Source organism: Protopterus annectens, chromosome 6.part0, assembly GCF_019279795.1.
Source record: "Protopterus annectens isolate FY-2018-M chromosome 6.part0, PAN1.0, whole genome shotgun sequence".
In the NCBI taxonomy this organism is placed as follows: Eukaryota; Metazoa; Chordata; order Ceratodontiformes; family Protopteridae; genus Protopterus; species Protopterus annectens.
In genome coordinates this window covers 1,516,329,647-1,516,351,260 of record NC_056737.1, presented here as the reverse complement: position 1 = coordinate 1,516,351,260, position 21,614 = coordinate 1,516,329,647, and the positions used below count along the sequence as shown (strand labels likewise).

At 44.0% G+C, this 21,614-nt stretch overlaps 1 protein-coding gene across 1 annotated transcript in view; it reads left to right on the top strand.

Annotated features, from left to right (window-relative positions):
- The window catches only part of CCDC93 (coiled-coil domain containing 93), a gene marked incomplete in the record, with an annotated part of 1,282,969 nt that overhangs the window by 255,131 nt on the left and 1,006,224 nt on the right, over positions 1-21,614 (top strand). Inside the window, 1 exon segment of the mRNA XM_044074979.1 lies at positions 19,059-19,115. Within this exon segment, the coding sequence (XP_043930914.1) occupies positions 19,059-19,115 (57 nt within the window).

Here is a 21,614-nt window from a genome sequence, read left to right as displayed (position 1 = left end):
AATGACATGCAAGAGGTAGTTCACATTACACAAACACATTCAATACCCATGATCCAGTGATGAATAATAAATAAATACCCACCACCAAATGCCTACACTGTTAAGACATAGAATAAATAGAGACTATTTAGTTACTATGTTGTACATGTTAACCTTAGACGTGATTCAGTATAGCCATCATATTGCATAATAGTAATGCTGGTGGTAATTGCTCTGAGCAGCAAGATTAAATAAAAAAAAAGGCTTCAATATATCAGGTATTATGGTTGCGTCTGTATTCATAAGTCTCACAGCTGTATTATACTAACTGTTCCTGAATCTAGTAGTCCTACAGTGGAAGCTGCGGTACCTTCTTCCGTACACATGTTGTGAGAACCATTTGTGGGCCCAATGGGTCGAATCAGCAAGTATTTTATATGATGTTCTTCGTGTTTCACTGTTGCAGTCATTACATTTGGGTAATCCTGCTGGCAGGTTGCCCTCAGTCGGCTTGAATTCCAAAGTCCTGGGTCCTGCATCGGCTGCTGTCGCCCCTTCCCTGACGTCAGGGGTATAAAAGATGCGTCCGACGCCATTTTCTTTAGTCTTTCTTGCCGCGCGGTGCCCGAAGCAGAAGCAGTTCGCAAGTACTGGTTGGCCGACTCCTGAGATTTTCATGTTCGAGTTTCAGATCCAAAGACTTCAATAAAGCTAAGTACCCCGTTGGGGAAACATTTTTCTTGCTCCAGAGCGATGTCAGAAAAAGTTAATAGTTGTATTTCTTGTGGAAAACAATTACCTCATAAAGATTTTGTTTCTTACTGTATTCCTTGCCTAGGCCCTGATCACAACGTTGCTGGTTGTCGGTTTTGTGCTAGATTTAACCAACGCACTATTAAGCGTCGGTATGATTTTGCTTTAAACTATTTTGGGCGCCAGTTTAATTATCCAGAAATGTCGTCGGATAGCCATCCAACTACCGGAGTTCACAAAAAACACAAAGAAAAGGAGAGAGATAGACAACCGAGGCCTAAAACCGACGACGAAGCTTCTCCTAAGCCAGTCGCCGGTTCACCGGTTCTCAGTGAGGCGCTTTCGCAGCCCATTTGACGCCCGCTACTTTAGAGTTGCAGCCCACTACCGACTCCCACGTGGAGTCGGCCATGTCGCTGGGAACTCAAGGTATTGGAGCCTCGGATACTATTCCTTCAGATGGGTCCGGAGCTGCTGAGCAGGCACCGGCTTCTGAGGGTGTATTCTGACCTAAACATCTTTACATTAAGCCAACCTCAGCTTCAAAGGCAAAGACTAAAGCACCTTCTAAAGCAAAGAAACAAACTCAAGAGCCACATGGACCGGCCTCTATGCCCAAAAAACAGATGCTCAAAATGGCCGAAGACTTTACCTTCATCAGGGGTTCCCATCCCCCTCCTGATAAGAGGCCTAGGCAAGAGACTGACTATGAATCTTCAGATCAGGTTTCTATTTCTTCTGATCAGGAATTCTCTTCCCCCCTATGAGGATTCTGATGCTGAAGAATCTATACCTTCAGCTTCTCTTCCAGAGGACTATTCTTTTGGGGAAACCTTGCATACCATGAGGGAGCATTTCCACTGGGAGAGCCACGATTTTTCAGAATCTAAAAAGAGGCTCAGGGATTTCCTTTTACTACCTCAACACAGGCCACTAGCCATTCCACCTGTGTTAGATATTGTAGATGATGTGTTTTCGGAGTCTAGTCTTACCCCTGACTCCTTACCTCCAGCTCCTGTTAAGCCTGACAGATATTACAGTGTCCCTAACTCTCATAAATTCCTTTTTAAAAACCTTGTTGCAGACCCAGAAACTATTTCACAGGGTCCCAAAGGAGTTAAGGCTTTCACTGCAAAAAACCCTACCCCCTCTGACAGAGATTCTAGGGCACTGGATAGATGGGGAAAAAATGTTTACACATCTGCAACCTTGGCTATAAGGGCCTTAAACTGTCAGTTTCATATGCTCAAATATCAGCAACATGTCATGGCATTGCTTAAACAGAAAATGTTATGAAACTCTGAATGTGCAGAAAACAAGGAAATGCAGGATTTATTGCATGCAGCTGAACAAGTTGGAAAGCATACTTTACAGTGTGGTTTTGATACTTTGGAGGCCTCCTGCAGGGCCGCAGTTACGGGTTCTGTAATTAGGAGGCATGCTTGGTTAAAGGAACAAAATATGCCTGACCATGTCAAAGTTAAATTATTACATGCACCTTTACAGCATGATACTTTGTTGTTAAGGCAGAGGAGGTGTTAAAGAAAATGGAGGACAAAGCTAAATCTATGCAAACTGTCAAAGATGTTTTACAAGTACTGCCACCTAGGTTTAGTAGACACTGGCCTACAAAGAATTGGTCCTTTCCTGTGTCAGACAGACCTCAAAGGGGCAGATCCAGACTCCCTAGAGGCAGATCCCAGGCACAAGGTTCCTACAGGTCAAAGCAATGGGGTGCTTCTACCTCCAAAGTTGGAGAAATTAAATCACAACCATACAGGAAACAGTCCCAATGACTTCCCCCTGCCTGCACCAAGCACTTATCTCCTGGCAGCACCCTTAGGAGGAAAATTAGCACTTTTTTATCAAAATTGGCACATTATAACCCAGGACAAGTGGGTTCTAAATATCATGTCAAAAGGGTACAAGTTCCATTTTCATACCCTGCCAAAGGCAAACGGCTGGCCAGATCTGCCAAAAAATCAATGGGCAGAGGCACAAAAACAAGTCTCATCTCTCATGGACATGGGGGCCATTCAACAAGTACCAGAGCAAGAGCAGGAACAAGGATTTTACTCAAGACTGTTCTTGGTGCCCAGAAAGGACAAGACCTGGAGACCAATACTGGACCTATCTATTCTGAACATGTTCCTGGATACACCAAAATTCAAGATGATGACCTTGCAGCAGCTTCTGCCCATGCTGGGCAAGAACACTTGGCTGGTGACACTAGACCTAAAAGAGGCATACCTGCATGTCCCAATCAAACAATTATGCAGAGGATACCTCAGATTCAAGGCTGGCTCAATGCATTACCAATTCTCTGCACTGCCCTTTGGCTTATCTACTGTGCCCAGGGTCTTTACAAAGTGCCTGGCACCAGTAATTGCATTCTGCAGACAAAGAGGAATACAAATATATCCTTACTTGGACGACTGCCTAATTCAAGCAGAGAACAAGAACATTCTTCTACAGCTTCTGGCATTTGTGAAAAGGCTTCTAACATGCCTAGGGTACACAGTCAGTGAAAAGAAATCAAAACTAGTACCCTCTCAAGAGATAATATTCCTGGGTGCAAGCTTAAATACAACTGCCCAGGTGGCTTATCTCACGCCAGACAAACAAAGGCAACTGACTATCTATTTCAGAGTGTTGGCAACAAAGGCCCAGTTATCTGCAAGAAAAATTCTGCAGGCTTTGGGCTTCATGGCATCCTGCATCCTACCAATTCCATATGCAAAACTGCATGTGAGGAAACTTCAGTGGTACCTCAAAAGTGTTTGGACTCAACATTGCCACAGCCTGGAAACACTGATTACTCTTATTCCCTGCTTACAACAGGAGTTTTGATGGTAGGCAAAGGCTTGTCACCAAAACAAGGGACAGCCATTCACATTACCCCCAGCCAGGCAGACACTAACAACGGATGCATCAGATTATGTCTGGGGGGTCCACATGGCAGGAAGATGCATTCAGGGCACAGTCCAGGTTACCCACCCGCCATCCCCCTTTTCTTCTGATGGAACCTATCTTTCCTTCTGTGAATTATACAACCTATGTGGTGTATTTGCTTGTAGATGAAGGTAAGGTTTATATTGCTGCATGTATTTACATATATATATATATATATATATATATATATATATATATATATATATATAAATTTTGGCTACCCTTTTAGGGGGCACCTGACATCTGGGGCAAGAAAAACTAAAGAAAATGGCGTCGGCCACATCTTTTATACCCCTGACAACCTGACGTCAGGGAAGGGGCGACAGCAGCCGACGCAGGACCCAGGACTTTGGAATTCAGGCCGACTGAGGGCAACCTGCCAGCAGAATTACCCAAATGTAATGACTGCAACAGTGAATATACTCAATCTTATGGTAAGTGTACACAACTGTACTTTCTCGTTCTTTTTCTTGTAAAGAAAAGTTCCTGAATAGAGGGGAGGTTTTTGCTCAAGATTTTCTCAGGCACCCTCACCATCCTCTGTAGTTTCTTCTTCTCAGCAACTGTGCAGTTGCCGAACCATGCTACAAAGTTGCTAGTGAAGATGCTCTCGATAGCTCCCCTGTAAAAAAGTGGTTGTAGAGCCACTAGTTGGTCAGCTGAGAAGCACTACCCCAAGAGTATTGTTTTAAATCAATCGTAAGAGCTCTTCTTCCAGCCCAACAACTCTAAACCCTGATTGTACCACCCCTCATAGATCACAAAAAAAAAATGGATTCACAGCCATGGATGTGCACTGTCCTACTATCTCTGTAGCCAGCCTGGTGGAAATCCCCATTCTGATAGTGTAGCAGTTGTTTCATGTTTACTGACAACCTCTTTATTCTTAAGCAGACTGACACAGTATGTGAGAGATGTAATTACGCTATGTCCTTGGAGTCAAAGGTCTCTAATACAGACACTGACCTCTCCAAACAGGTTGCCAATAATGCACACACACTACACCTACTATGGATCAGACACGTATATTGCCATGTCATATGCTGAGGCTGTTAAATGCAATCTACCCAAACCTCAAAAGCTTCCCATACACTGCCTTCGGCAAACTCCCAAGCTCTCTGCAAAGATGACACTCCCCAGGACACACACACAAGCATGTTTCACAATGTCTCAGCCTCTAAGCCCTTAAGGCAAACTACCACACAACCCAATGTATTGGTCTTTGGTTGCACTGAGCAGCATTCTACCTTCAAGGATGACACCACAGTATAAACAGAAGATGAGTCACCTTTCACAATTGGTTGAGTTACTGAGGTCATTCTACAGGGGTCCAATATTTCTCAGCTGGGAGGACAATATTTGTCAGCTGGGAGGACATTTTCGGCAGACCATGCTGCTTTGCCAAGGTTGGTCTGCACCTGTCTCTACTAGGGGACATTATCCACACCTGTAGTGCCTTTGTTAGGCAATGCCAATCTGATAAACCTTCCACCACAGTAAATTCTACATAAGATAAACTAAAGGTGTTACTGCTCAATGCTAGGAGTCTCAATAAGAAGCTCCACTCCCTGGAAGCACTCCTCACCCTAAGAGTGTTGACATCTGTGCAGTTACAGAGACATGGCAGTCCAAGGCTACAGTGCCTTCCACATATTTAGACTAGCTACTGCACAAGAAGGGACAAGAGGTGGAGTTAATCAATGTACATACAAAGTAAACGCACTTCAAGCTTGGTCAAACAATATGACATGCTTGAACTACTGTATGACCAACTAACCTTAGGTAAAGGCAAATACTATATCCTTGGAAGTTATAGGTCCCCATCGGTTAGCCAGGATAACCATATTACATACTTGAATGTACTGAAATCACTCAGTTCATCCCAATACAGTATGCATGGGTGATTTCAACTATGTCACTATAAACTGGGATATATACACAACCACTAACATTCAAAGATTTTTAAATTTTGTCAAAGCAAATACTCTGGAATTGCTTGTCTGGACACTTACTAGGGTGCAAATATCCTGGATCTGGTACTCAGAAATATAAGGGAATGTTGCAACCCCCCCCCCCCCCATGATCATAGGTTCATAGGTGTTTACTAGGCTAATGACCACAAGGGCCTTTTTAACCTTAGCCATGCATTTCAAATGTCTGACGAGTGCTGGTACCCTTGATAAGTGTAAGCAAGAGCATGGGAGGTGAAACATTTACAAGTACGGGCCTGGGAAATGAACCATTTACAGGCAACCTGTGTCCATTAGAGACATAGGTGCCAAACCATGGATGAATTTCCTGTTCCCCATGTCTAATGTCCTTACTGGTCAGATCAGATCATAACGCAATAACTCTTGAAATAACTGTAAAGGCTGAACTCCTAGCAAACCCCAGAACCTTTAAAAATGTTTCCAAGGCCTATCTACCCTCTGTTAAGTGAAGGAATAGCTAAATTCCAAGCACACACTCAAACTCAGAACTTGGTGGCCCATACAGAAGTGTTTACAGAAACCCTATACAAGTATGTGTATAACTGAATAGAAGGAGCAGTACCAAACTGAAATAAACGTAGGACAAACTCCAAAAACAGGCCCCCTTGGTGGACCTCCAGTATAAGTAGGCTTTACAACAAAAGAAAGAAATTTCTGTCCAAAAATTGGGAGGGCTATTCCCAAAAACCAAGAATCTCCCTCATCAGTCTCAACAAGCAACTCAGGGGACTAATCAAGTCCAGCAAAGCCAACTCTGAGTCAAAAATATCCTCCTAGCCTAAGGATAACCATAAGGCATTTTTTAGCTATGTGCGCAACATTAAAGGGAACACCCAACAGTGTGCTGATCTAATAGTAAATGGAACTTCCTATAACTAACCAGAGGATATAGCAAATTTGTTGACCAATAAATTTAGTTCCAATTTCATCCTCCTATCACCGCATTTCCCCTCCCAAAAATACCCTCTGCTGTTTCTCCCCCAGCTACCACTAGGGTTGTCACCTTTTCAGTTGTCCAAAGTGGGACATTTTTTTTGTAGAAATGTGAGGTTTTGCAGGACAAAACATAGCGAAGGCCACGGCAAAGTACAGAACTTAACTTTTTTGCCAAAATAAAAGCTTATTCTTATAGCATTTTAATTACTTATTCTATTTCTTATAACATTTAGGTGTTTCGGATGCAAAATAATTGTGTTATGTAACAATTAAAGAAAACTTAAGAAATATTTGTTGTCCTAAAATCTCCAGGCATCTGGCATTTTTTAGTTTTTTTTGCAGGACACAACTGCCCAAAGAGGGACAGGTGGTAACCCTAGCTATCACTAAAGAACAGGTTCTTACTGCACTCTCTAGAGCTAAAAACACCTGGGTCCTGATAATTTCCTAGGATGGTTCCTAAGTAACTTGAAACATGATCTGTCAGACCCACTAGAATCTGTGTTCAACCACAGCCTCCAAACTTCATCCAAGCGAGAGGAGGACTGCAGCGGTCATCCCTCTACACAAAGGCAGACCATCCACAGAACCTGCGAACTATAGACCCTTAAATATGACTAGTCTTATACCAAGGCCATGGAAAGTATTATTATGGACTTGATAAACAAAGACGTAGACTGGCTCCATCCTAGTTCAGTTTCGCCAGGGGCAGGTCATGCCTACTAAACTTGGAGGACTCATTTGAGAAGGTCACTAGAGCCATGGACAAGGACAAAATGGTACATGCCTACCTTGATTTGGCAAAGGCATTTGACACAATACCTCACTTGAGTATTATAGACAAACTCAAAGTTTAGGCATAAATTCCTGTGACACCCAATGGGAAATCAAATTGCTCATAGATAGGACACACAAAGTTAGGAAGGGGGGAATTCTGCCTCCAACAAGAGGCCTGTTACTAGTGGTGTCCCACAGGGCTTGGTACTGGGACCTCTTCTGTTTGGAATGTACTTCTCTGAAGTCAAGGCAAATGGAAAGGGCCTTTGGGTGACCACATTTGCTGACAACTACCAGCTGAGTGCAGTGAATCCCTCAAAGATGTAGATCTCCTCCAGGAAGGTCTGACACAGACAAATAACTGCTGCCAGAACTATGGCCTAAAATTCAGTGCAAAAAATAAATACATAAAAATGCATAATTATACCCTTTGGGAAGAATACCACCTCTGCAGATTATAGTATTGATAACACTCCCCTAAGAGTAGACCTAGTACTAAGGGACTTGGGAACTCAGGTTGACAGTAACTTGAACTCTGATCATCATATGTCTGTGGTAGTGAGAAGATCCTTCTATGTGATGCAACGTGCATGTGAGGGCATGGCATGCAGCTTTATTTATTTGCAGTTTAACCGGGAAAAACCACTGATCAAAAAAGATCCCTTTTTCAGTGGACACCCGGGGAGAAAAGCTCCTTGGTACAATAAAGAGAACAGTCCAATAAAATTATCTATATTGGTAGTATACCATTATCTAACAGTACTGGATGGATTACAAATTTGAAAGAAAGCACACTTAGTAATTTAGTGGCCAGACAATTACTACTGAACAGATTACAACATTTTTTGAGATAATTATTGCATAGAGGATTTATAAAACACGGCATAGAAAGTAGGGAGAGAATGTGTCATTAGAGCTTAGGTATTTAAGGGGGCTGAGTGCTGGATCAGTTCCAGGTAGAAGAACGGTAAGTATGGAGAGAAGTTTTGAAATGGGCAGGATTTTGGATTTTTCTGATAGTTAATGGTAGAGCATTCCAAATCTGGGCTAAAGAGTAAGAGAAGAGAAGTTGGCCAGGTGGCAGATTAGGTTTGTGAACCTGAAAAAGTTGCTGATTCTCAGATATGAGGGGCTATTTGTGAGGCAGAAAGGAAAGATAGGACTAAGGTGGGGCAATCAGAAGGCCTAAAGTTAAGTTTGCGAGCAGTAGTATGTTGCAGATAGTTGATGTAGTTTGGTAGTTCCAGCCATTTTATGGAGTGAAGTGCATACATACATACAAATATTTCAAGCAAGGGCTTTAATGCCCTTTTAGCCTACCAATATCCCAAAACACTTGTTCCCATAGTAAGTGTCCAGGCTGTTCTTAAAAATATCTAAACTAGTACTTGCATTAATGTAATTTGGTAGTCTGTTCCATGCATCAGCTGTTCTGTCAGAGAACCAGTTAGTACACTTCTCATTCCGATAGAATCTTCTACATACTGTAGGTTATCTGATGATTCTCTAGTACTTTTTGATTATTCCAAACATTCCCAGAGGTAGTTGTCTCTGAATGCCCTGTATACCTGAATAATATCTCCTCTTAGATATCTGTAAGAGACACTGTACAAGTTTAGATATTTTAGTCTTTCATAACAACTTAAATTTTCACATCCATGGATGCCCTTGGTATATTTCCGCTGTACACTTTCCAGTTTATTCATGCTTGTTTTCTTATAGGGTTTCCATATTGCTATTCCATACTCAAGTTTGGATCTATTGTAACTAACAATGACTTCATCAGTTTTGATTTCCTAGACTGTATAAATCTTTTTGTACAACCTATAGATGCTATGTGGTTCTATCTCGCCTACATTCCTTACTCACGGGTTCGGAGCCGAGAATCAGCTCCGACTCGGCCAAATTTCTCTAGCACGAAGTCTCTAATTGGCTGGGCTAACCCAGTATCCCAGGATGCACCTCGCCCTAGCCCCAGATCTCGTTTGCCGCTCGTAGAGTTAGGACGTGGTCTCACTTGGCTGTGGCTAAGTATCCTTTTAAAATACTTTTAGTATTTTAGCAGTCTTCCTTTTGACAAAAGCTATTTTGATAGCTAACTTTTGTACCTGAATAGTTGTTGCGTGAGAGTTTGAGTGTGTTTTGTGGTATCCCTACTGTTTTCGCAGGCTAGGCCCATTTAAGTTAGAGGACCTAGTCCTCTCCAGTGTGTTCCCTTGTTGTGTTGTGCTGTTGTGTTTAGTGGTTAACTCCCTTTTAGGAAGCGTTTAAGTTACAGTTTCCTTGTCCATTTAAGTGCTTGTTGGTCTTCCCGCCCTCCTTTTGTGTTTGACTCTGTCGGTTGTGTGTGGCGCGGTTGCTTGCCATGTCAAAAGAACTAAAGGAACATAAACCCTCTGGGTTTAAGAAGTGTACAAAATGTGGCTATAAAATGTCCATTACAGATGGGCACTCTGTCTGTGTTTATTGTCTTGGTGCTATTCACTTGCAAGAGTCCTGCAGTTTCTGTCATGTTTTTAGCCCTAGGGTACTGCAGGAACGTAAAAATAAACTGATTTTGAAGGGTCTGATCAAGCCCTCCTTTGAGGAGGCCTTGGAGTCGTCTCCGCCTTCTAGTACCAAGTCTAAGCCTCCTAAGGCCAAGAAAAGATCTCCGGCTCCATCTGCTTCTTCGGAGTCATTGGAGAAGGTTTGTAAATTGGATACTTCCTCCTCGGCTCCACTGTCCTCGGGGCCGAAGGAGAAGGTCTCAGAAATGGATACTACATCCTTGGCTCCACTGTCCTCGGGGCTGAAGGAGAAGGACTCTGAAATGGATACTACCTCCTCGGCTCCATTGTCCTCAGGGCCGCAGGATGTATCTGTTGTACTGGAGTCGACCTCGGCTCCGATACTTTTGGAACCTCTTCGCAGCAGGTCACCCAGTGTCAGGCATGAGTCTCCAGTCGGGAGATCTAGATCTCCTTCTATTTCTTCCAAATCCTCTAGGCTGTCTGATTTGGATGTGGATAGGGTGGTCCAGAGACTCCTACAGTCGCCGGTGTTAGCAAAACTGTTTTCTGCTCTGACCCAGTTGGCTCCGGAGCCAGTTCCTATCCTTGTGCCGATGATTCCTCCTCCGAACACCCATGTGTCATCGGAGCCAGAGTGCTCTGCTCCGAGTGATGTTCTGGTGTCGGCTCCAATACCCCAGGTGAGTCTATCGGAGCCGGCTTCAGCTCCAACCAGGTCAGCTCCATCCTCTGGTTTTGGCACTCAAGTTTCCTCAGTCGGACCCAAGGGGGATACCTCGGGACTCCTGTCGGTTCCGAGCCTCCCTCTCGGTGCTTGGGGAATCTCGACTCCGGTCGTGGTCTCGAAGACTGGTCGGTCCTCTGACTCGGGGGGGGGGGGACCGGCCTTCGAGGCCATGAGGAGCGCCCTGGCCAGGTCGTCAGGTACATCACCTGGATTGGTCACTCCATCCCCTTACACCCCGGCTAGAGCCTCTGACACACCCCTCTCCATGGACGGTGGAGCCTGAAGGTCTGGGGATACCCCCTTGAGCGGTCCCCTACTTTCTGAGGGCCCCTCAGAGTCGGTGCCTGAGGAGCCTCCCAGTAAGAAGTCGTGCAAGAGGAAGCACATAGACTCCCAGGACGACTCACTCACTTCCGATACCGACCTCAAGGAATCAGAGGAGTCCCCCAAGTCATCCTCCGATGATGTCTCTTTCTCCGACATCCTGGAGATTTTGAGACAGAGAGGCAACTGGCCCTCCAAGACCCCCTCTGAGGAGGAGTCGGTATTCCTCAAGGCCTTCGGAGCTCAACCCTCCGCCTCCTGGGTGTCTCCACCCTTCGAACTCCTGGACTTGATTTGTCGAAGGGTGTGGGAGAACCCTGATTCCGTGGAACCAGTGCTCAGACGTCTCAACAAGTTCCTGTCTGCTTCCCCGGGCAAAGAGTTCCTTACCAAAGGGGTTTCGGTAGATGCCTTGGTGGTGGCGGCAGCCACTCAGCAGGAAGTTGCAGAGGCTTCTTCTTCAGTCCACCCTCCTAACAAGGAGTCCAGGAGTATGGACCGGTATGGGATGCGTACCCTGTCTTCGGTGACCTTTACCTTACGGTCATTGAATTACCTCTGTCATTTCACTCTGCTCCAAAGAGATCTCCTGAAGGAGCTAGGAGATACTCTGACAGGTAACATGCCTGAGGCGGTAGCGCAGATGGTTAACGCCCAGTTGTCTACCCTAGGGTCCATTGTCAAGTCGTCTATGAGGCTCATATCTTATGCAGCCAAAGGGGCGAGTAGGGCAGCTAGCTCAGGCGTAGCTCTCAGAAGGCAAGCCTGGATGCGCCTGTATCATTTTGCGGAGGCCTTTAAGTCTTCCTTCACTGACGCCCCCTTTGATGGGTCCTCTCTCTTCGGACCCAAAGTGAAAGACACCCTCACCAGATGGGAACAGGAGGGAAAGACCCTATCTGCCATAGGGGCCTGTTTTTCTCTCCCTTCTAGACCTTATCTCAAGGCTCAGAGAGGAGGGAAGATGTGGTTCAAAAAGTCTGAGGTCCTTTCCCGCAGCTCAAGATGAGTCCCCCTCCAGAGGCAGGGGGGGGGGAATTATTCCGGAAGACGCCGTCCTAGAGGCAGAGGAGGCCTCCACAACTCGGGAGACCGCGATTCCTTTTGCGGTTCTTCCTTCCAGCATTCCTTAGGTGTTGCCCGACTGTGCTATTCCGGAGCCAGTCGGGGGCCGATCCGGAAGCCGTGCTCCGAATAGTTACCGGAGGTTACACTATTCCCTTTGCGTCGACACCCCTCCAGTCAGAAGGATCCCAGACGTCCCACCCAGCCAATGGGATCAAGCAGCACTAGAAGTTGCAAAGCTGCTAGAAAAAGGAGTCATCCAACCAGTCCCCTCAGACCATGTCGGATTAGGAACTTACTCACGACTCTTTTTGGTGCCGAAAAGGACAGGGGACCTGAGACCCATTCTGGATCTCAGTCAATTGAATCGCTACATTCTGAAGTCCAAGTTCCGAATGGTCACACTTCAGTCCATTTTTCCACTGCTTGAGAAAGGAGTATGGATGTGCTCCATCGATCTCAAGGATGCCTACTACCACATCAAAATGTAGAAGGCATCCAGGAGTCATTTACGCTTCCGGCTAGGAGCCAGTCACTTCCAGTTTCGTGCCCTGCCCTTTGGTCTCACCACAGCCCCAGGGTGTTTACCAAGTGTTTGGCAGTGGTGACAGCTCACCTGAAATGTCTAGGATTCCAGGTGTTTCCGTATCTGGATGACTGGCTTCTCGCCGCCCCCACCAGGCATCTGCTCATTCAAGCCAGGGAAACGACCATCTCACTTTGCCAACGTCTAGGAATTACTTTGTACTGGGAAAAGTCTGCCTTGCAGCCCTCACAGCGTGTTGTTTTTATAGGCGCAGAGCTAGACTCTATTCAAATGCGTGCCTTTCTGCCACAGGACAGGATAAGAGTGTTGCAGTCTCAGATCCATGCACTGTTGCTCCTCAGAAAAGTTGAGGCCAAGGTAGTTCTTCAGCTCTTGGGATCCATGGCCTCCACCATCATGCTGGTACCTCTGGCCAGGTTACACATGCGGATCCTACAGTGGCTCCTGTTGGTTCAGTGGTCCTTTCAAAAGCTTCCTCTTTCCCACTTGATACTTCTCACAGAGCGATGCAAACAGGATCTGTTCTGGTGGCTACGCTCCTCCAATCTGGACAGAGGAAAGAGCTTGGTTCCTATGTCTCCAGTGGTCACAGTGACCACGGACGCCTCCCAGATGGGGTGGGGGGGACATTATCTAGGCAGGACGGTCCAAGGCACCTGGCAAGATTACGAGGTACACTTGCACATCAATGTTCTGGAGATGAGAGCAGTGTTTCTGGCATTGCGAGCACTCCAGGACTCTTTACCTCTGGGAACAATTGCAATTCACTCGGACAACATGTCCGTAGTGTGGTACCTGAACAAGCAGGGGGGGTACCAGATCTTATCCCCTCTGCAGAGAGGCCATGCGAGTGTGGCAGTGGGCAATGTCTTCCCAATGGTTTCTAGTGGCAACGCACATTCCGGGGAAGTCCAACGTGATAGCGGACAGGCGAAACAGAGCTATTCTGATGCCTCACGAGTGGTCCCTGAACAACCGAGTGGCGGTTCAGATCTTCAAAAGGTGGGGTCAGCCTTGCTGCGATCTCTTCGCCAGCCCCCTCAATGCCAAATGCAGCAAGTACTTCACTCTGATCCCCCCACAGGGGGAATCACCCAGGGACGCTCTAGCTCACGATTGGCCCCCCGGTCTGGTCTACGCTTTCCCTCCGTTTCATCCATTTCCAAGAGTGATACAGAAAGCCATATCCTTGTGGAGCAGGATGATCCTTATTGCTCCACACTGGCCTTGACAAGTATGGTTCCCTTTTCTTCAACGGTACGCACTGGACGGTCCATGGACTCTGGACCCAGTGCCGGACGTCCTGATTCACATGTCAGGACAACTTCATCCATCCCTGCGAACTCTCAGGTTGACAGCCTGGCTGCTCCACTTCCGTCGCTAGTCAGGCGACATTCCTTTTCACCTGAAGTGGTGCACATCTTGTCTTCTTCTCATAAGTCTTCCACCCAGAAGATTTATTCCAGCAAATGGAGGAGATTCTCCATTTGGGCTCAGGCCCAAGGTTTGGACCCCTTCACAGCCCCTATTCCGTCGGTCTTAGATTTTTTAGCCATGTTGTTCTGTCAGGGCTCTGCGCCCGCTACCATTAAAGTACAGTTGGCTGCAATTTCCAATTTTCACACATCTTATGAGCCCTCTCTTATGGGCCACAAACTCTGTAAAGCCTTTCTAAAAGGCGCTTGGTTACTTCGTCCCCCAGTTTCTGAACCTGTACTGCCATTGGACTTGAACCTTGTGCTACAAGCTATTATGTCACCACCCTTTGAACCGGCTGCCACTTGCGACTTAAAATTCTTATCTTGGAAGACTGCTTTTCTGATAGCCATTACATCAGCCAGGAGGGTATCAGAACTTCAAGCCTTGTCCATTAAACCTCCGTATTTGATCTCTCATAAGGACAGAGTTTCCCTGAGGCTTAACCCGTCTTTCCTTCCGAAGGTGTCATCCACTGTCAATCTCCATCAATCTATTGAGCTACCAGTGTTTTTTCTGAACTTTTCCAATAAAGCAGAGTTCAGGTTTCATCAGTTGGATGTGCACAGACAACTGAGATTTTATTTACATAGGACTAAGCATGTTAGGAAATCTGATCAACTGTTTGTGTCCTTTTCAGAGAACAGAGCAGGTTGTCGTATTTCCAAGTGCACAATTTCTAAATGGATCAAAGATTGTATTTCATTCATCTACTCATCACCAGACAGAACTTTACCCTTTCCCATCAAGGCTCATTCTACCAGGGCTATGTCTACATCAGTAGCTTTCCATGCTAGGCTTTCCTTGGATGATATTTGTGCTGCGGCCACTTGGGCTTCTTCCCAACACTTTTATTACTCATTACAAGCTGGACATGGCTTCTAGGGGCCGGGCTTCCTTTGGTTCCACAGTTCTCGGGAGTATCTTCTTATGAGCCTCCCAGGATAGAGGTGCTGGGGACGCTGTCCCGTGAGTAAGGAATGTAGGCGAGATAGGACCACATAACATCAGTTAGTTATGTACTCACCATAATGATCAATGTATGTGGTCCATCTCACCTACATTCCTACGTACCCTCCCACCTGCCCCCTTCCTAGAAGATTTGGAAGAATATAGGCACTGTGGACCCTTCAAGGTCAGTGATTTGGTTCCCTTATCTGGCTGGAATTTCTTCTGGTGTTTGAGTATGGGTTATGAGTGTTATGATTGTTATGATTGTTATGATTGCAAACAAGATCTGGGGCTAGGGCGAGGTGCATCCTGGATACCAGGTTAGCCCAGCCAATTAGAGACTTTGTGCTAGAGAAATTTCGCCGAGTCGGAGACTATTCTCGGCTCCGAACCCGTAAGTAAGGAATGTAAGCGAGATGGACCACATACATTGATCGTTATGGTGAGTACATAACTAACTGTTCTATACCTATCATTAACCAATTGGTTGATATGATTAGAAAAACTCATAGCTGAATCTACCCATATACCCAGGTCCTTAAATGAGTCTACAGTTTCAATCACTGTGTGCTGTGTTAAATATTCACCTTTCAATTATGTATCCCAAATTTCATTTGCTTAGTTTTTGATGTATTTATTATTCTCCTGTGCCCAAATGGTCAATTTAGTCGATTTATTTTGCAGACATGTCTTATCTGTAACACATGTAATCAGTTTACCCAATTTCAGGTCATCTGCATGTAGACTGTAGAGCACCTCAGATGAAAAAGTTAGGTCTGAAAGATGCAATCTAAACAAGGAAGGACCTATGACAGAGCCCTGTGGGACACCCTGACTGTAAGCGCAGTACAGTGATGGAAGAAGTTTTTGCAGTTTGTTTTGAATTTTGCAATTTTATTATAAGATGTCTTGAGTTTGGCTGTTAGAGTGGTTTGGAGGTTGGTAAGTAGAGGGGGGTGCCATACATTAGAGAAGGGAGTAGGTAAGTAGAGGCAAGTGATTGTTTGGTAGCTAGGCTAAGGAACTGATTGTGCCTATAGAGCATTCCAAGTGTCTGGTGGGTTTTTGGATGTTCATTTGCAGGTGAATATCAAATTGTAGATGTTAGTCTATTAGTGCTTTAGCTTGGGAGTAGATATTAAACCTGGCTTTGTCCAACAGGGTTGATTTTTTTTGGGGGTGAAATGCATTGTCTTGTATTTATTTGGGTTAAGGGCTAGGTGGTTTTTAAGCATCCAGGATTCAGTGGTGGAGAAGGCTGTTTGAGTTTTGAGTTGAAGTTCAGAAATTGAGTCAGCTGTGCAGGAGATGGTTCAGTCATCTGCATATTGAGTAAGGGCTCCGTTGCTCAAAGATGTGTGGAAGTTATTAATAAAAATATTGAATAAGAGGGGGCCAAGTATGGGGGAACTCCAGTAAAGGTGCAAAGAAAAGAAGAGATAGAGTTTTGCCATTTGACGTCCTGTTGTCTGTATTTTAGCTAGCTTAAGAACCAGTTGAGAGGTGTGGGGAGAGTCCAAAAAGTTGTGATAGTAGCAAAGGTCGGCAAACTGCATCAAATTTATTTATTTGACATTTGTTGACTGGGACAGTCCGACTGGGTTGGGTAACCCATTTTCAGCAGAAGCCCGGGGTGAAAAGCTCCACATTTATACATTTAACCATTGGGTATATAACAAGATAGATTACAGTTTCCAACAAGAAGGTTTTGAGGACTATACAACTAAGTGTAGACATTTAGACGATTGGGTATATGTACAAAGATTACAATTCTCCGACAAGAAGGTTTTAGAGACTTTATACAGTATATGGTAGATACTGTTTTCTCATTATCACAGGCTCCGTTAATGGTATCCAGGAAAGAAATAAGGCCAGTTGTAGTGCTGTGGCCAGGTCTGAACCCATGTTGTGTGGAAGACAGGAGATTGTTCTGAAGTGGATAGAGCATCAGCTGATTGTGAATGCACTTTTCCAAGATCTTAGAGATAGGGGACAGGGTAGCGATAGGTTGAAAGTTGGAGATATTTGTTTTTGCCACCTTTGTGAAGAGGAGGAATGTAGGCTTTCTTCCATAATTTGAGCACATAAGATTCTTGGATGGATTTGCTGATCACAATACTTATAGCGAATGCAGTGGCTTCAGCTGCAATCTTTAGAAATGTTGGGGACAGATTGTCAGGAGCGTTAGAGCAGGGTTTGAGCTTGAGGAGTAGTCTTTTAATAGTTGTGGTAGAAATGGGGATGATAGTGAAATTGGGGGTAGAGTGGGGGTTGAGTTCATGGGGTGGATTTAGTGCTTGTAGAGATGGGGAAGGTAGATGTGGTTATTGGTGAAGCAGTGTCACTTATGTTGTCCTTGCTATGAGGAAAGGTAGCGGTAATGTTGGCTATTGAGTTTATAAAGAATGAGTTAAAGAGAGCGGCAATTTCATGAGAAAGTTTGTCAGGCTGAAGACAAGGATTGTTTTTTTAACCAGGGTTCAGTAGAGATCAGATGGAATTCCAGAATTTTTTGGGTTTGTGTTTATAGTTAGACTGCACTTTTGTGTAGTAAGCTTTTTTGTCCTTATGCTCCAGCTTTTTTACCTAATTATGAGCTGTTTAACATGTGTCAGGCAGTCCTGGTTTTTGTTTGATAATATTTCCAGGTTTTGTCTCTAAGGTGCATCAGAGTTTTAGTGGGCTTTGTTAGCCAAGGAGCATAGTTAGTTTTGATCCATTTCATATAGAGTTGTGCAAGGCTGTTTATTGTGTTCAGGAATGTGGTATTGAAACAGTCTACAACATTGTCAGGTGAGAGAGTTTTTAATATGTGCAAATTAATATTTTTGAGGATATCAGTAAAGATTAGAGGGCTGAAGTCCATTAGGTGCTGATTTTGGAGGGCTGATATAAGTGGGGAGGTGGATGCTCAGTGTGTCTGGAAGAGTACCTGTTTCAGATATTATATTTTATTGGGGTGAGACAAGACTCCAGTCTAGGGTGATCTAAGAAGATCATGGTTCCTCTGTACTCTGCACACATTAGACCAATAATAGAGTACAATTCACCCTTCAGCATGTATCTGACCATGCATTTGTAACAAATGGAGTGGACACAGAGATCCCTCACTAAAAGAATTTGGGGTATAAATCTGTCTTGTGCGAACTTCCTCAAAGCCCTGTTCCTGTACTCAGTCTCCTACAGACTAGTGAGGGGTGAGCTATGCCTAAACTACAAGGCGTTCTCTGATTCAACCCTGATGGATCTGCTACAAATTTACAAACAAACAGCACTAGAATTACCCGCACTCAGGATGTAAACTTCATCTGTGACATAATCAAAACATGTTGGAGGAACAGGTATATGTCTCCGAGAGTACCCCTTCTTTGGAACAGACTCTTCATTCATGTGAAACAGAGATCTTCCCTAAGCCTATTCAGATGCAGTTTGAACCAATGGATGGGAAATTGCAAAGTCACCCCTGGCTTGTTGCATGTGGATCTTATGGACAGAGGCCGTTTGTAGATGCCCTCCGGCACAGGCATATGCCAAAGCTATTCAAGCCCATGGACATTGATAATTGGTGAAAATTGGGGCATGAATGGCTTGGCTCTGTGAGGCTGTAGAGCCATTAGCCTGTTAACCTCGTATGATAGGAAATCATGCTAGAGAAGGTAGCAACACCAATACACTGATGTGAAAATCAGAAATGTCTAACTATTCCCATGGAGGAGGGTTACAAAAGTCTTGAAGTTGATGTGCATGCAGTTTTAGTACTGCAAAATAATGTGTATATTCTTTGTGGAAACTGGAATCTCACTTGGGATGCATCAGCCAGATCAGACTTGAGTACAATTGCTGTTATCGGGTCGTATGATGTCACCAGTTGCTTGGCTTTCATCGTCTCTGACCTTGGACCACATGCATCTGAAGTTCTGTCTTTAGCTTTCAGTTCATGTTTTTGTCTTTGTTTTCATTTGTCTACATTATCCAGTTTTGTAGTTTTGATGTAAAGTACATTATTTAATTGCTTAGTAAGTATCTGGTATATTTGTTTTTAACCACGCTTTTTTGTTTGTTTTAAGGACATTGATTTTTTGGAAAGAAAAGATACAGTTATGAAAACAGTTGTGGATGTTTCAGTAAGTATAATGACTTATTTAATGTCTGTGTTTTCATTTTATTCAGAATTTATCTGGAAGGGTTTATAAGTAAAGGTGTTACACAGGTTGTGTTGGAACAAAGGTGAGATACAAGGAATGATTACACACACACAGTCTCTACTGTTTGACACTCAAAAGGCCAGTTGTTTTTATTTGTTAACTAACTAGGTAACCAGGCCGATCCAAACTACCTTTTTCATCTGTGACACTGACTTCAGTATGGCAAATTATGCTTAACATAGAGTCATGTAACATGAGAAAGTAGCACATGAAATGATGTAGTAATTTACTTTCCTTAAACTTTCAAGAAGACACTGTTGAGTAAACTGCCAAAGTATCTTTGATAGAGTACAACAGTAATGATTAACAAAGAGTTTTTTTCTTTTACATTTCTGTACTTGAAGGCTGCTTTTTTTGCCTGAGGAAATTTGTGCATTTGGCAACCCAGACAATGTAGTCGTTTTTGACGTCTGAGAAAACATGCCAAAAAGAAGTAGCTCCAGGATAGAGCCTTGAGGGACTGTACTGATGACAGTGGAAGAAGAAGAAAGAGGAGTCCTATTCCTCTTATTTGTTGTATATTACCTTGTTTTCAGTTGTGGGCAAAAGTTATTATGGCTTCATGTACTTTTAGATCTCAGGTTGTCCCCCCCTCTTCCACCAAACACATTGTAGCCTTTTGTCTGTGCTCCCTGGTTACTAAGTCTTCACAGCCCTGGATACCTCAGTTCTTCATTTCCAGGTGTAACACATGCCAGGTGACCCCCCCCCCTCCCATTTCTCTGAGAATCAGCCCTGTGGTGTTTTAGTAGCACATGAGGAGCAAAGAATACCATGGGGAGATAAAGGGCATGCTATCAGAACTTTCATTTGTGCTCCAGCCATTCACATTCAGTAGTCTCTAGACAGACCTGTTTTTCACCCCTCACCCCATGTAATCCTATGTTAGGGTGATCTGGAAATGAGATATGGCCTGTGATAACATGCCTGCTCCATATTATAGAGCAGCTACTACTCTTCATGTATCCCACATGCCCAGATTGACAATCTGTCTGAGTCTGTACCTTTACCAAAGCTCAGAGAGAGATCCACCCAGCATGCATTCCTGTTAAGTTAGGCATGCTCATCCTCCTTAATAGTGGTGTCAGATGCTCAGTTTCTACTTCACCTTTGAGTCACCTGTGCTATAGTTAGGGCCTTGTCCCTCTATGCCACTAGGCTGGCTGTAGTCCCCTGAGTTTATTTTTCTGTTATGGTTTAGCCAGATCAGGATATGCTTCTTGGACAGGCTAACCCTCTACCTTGGCAGCATTCATAGACATTTATGAAGTTAAACATACAAGATCTACCATTGACAAAGCTGTACGAAGTTAGGCTATGAACATATTTTCAGTGTCTTCCTGAATAAATTTCACAATGATTCTTTCATTCACCTTTCAGAATATACTTGTGAGGCTTACTGTTCTGTAATTAAGGGCTGTCTTATGGATTAGGACTACAGTAACCTGTTTACAGGTGCTGGTCACCTTTTATTGAAAATGTCAGTAGGGAGAATACTAGGCTGTTTCCGATTTGCAAAGATTGAGCTCCTTGATATTGCATTTGGTCATATGAAACTGGTGTTTCTGACTATTCACTGTCAAAATTGTACAAATCAGTTTTGCGAGTAATAACTTACTCAAATTGAAATGCCGAAAATGTGCACATTGTTGACTCACATCTCCAAACTTGGTAATTGTTGGTATGTCCAATTCAACATAATTGACTTTACCTGGGTGTCCAGAGATGTACTACCAATGTTTTGCAGGGGTCAAGAGCCCTTGCACTCCCCACACCCCCTGCTATTTATATATTCTAACTTCGAGATTGCACTACAGTGAGGAAAAGGGTACTTTTCCCGATCCCCATTGTAGAATGATCCAATTGAAGCAGCGACGCGCAAAACCGCAAATGAAAGTTACGTGTCAACAATTTTGGAGGTGATGAGATGTCTACTTGCAATTTTGAACTTTTGCACCTTAACCCTCAACTTTATAAACAATGGTAAGGTGACTTGGATGTGGTTATAGAAAACCATATTTCACCTGTCCTTATAAGTTTCACCTGAAATTACACTTTTCTTCTAATTGATTCAGTAAGTTATTTTTTGAAAGTGTTAAACTTTACATAATTTTGGTTGTGTAGATGCTTAGTGCACTTCTCTGATTTTATAATATGTTGATTTTGTTACGCCATCATTTCGGTTTTAAGCAGATTTTCCAGTGTATTTTGCCTCACAGGGATGATTTTATAATGTGTAGGCTGGGGCTATTACATAATCCCAATTTATTACCACAAGTTGATTTGATCAGGTCATCATAACTGCTGTTTTGGAATTTTTTTTTTTCATTTATTAATTTGGTTACTAAGAGAAATGTTGCGTCATTGTGATGTGTGAGGAGGGGTGGGGCAGTGTTTGGCTTGGCACCGGCACAGATA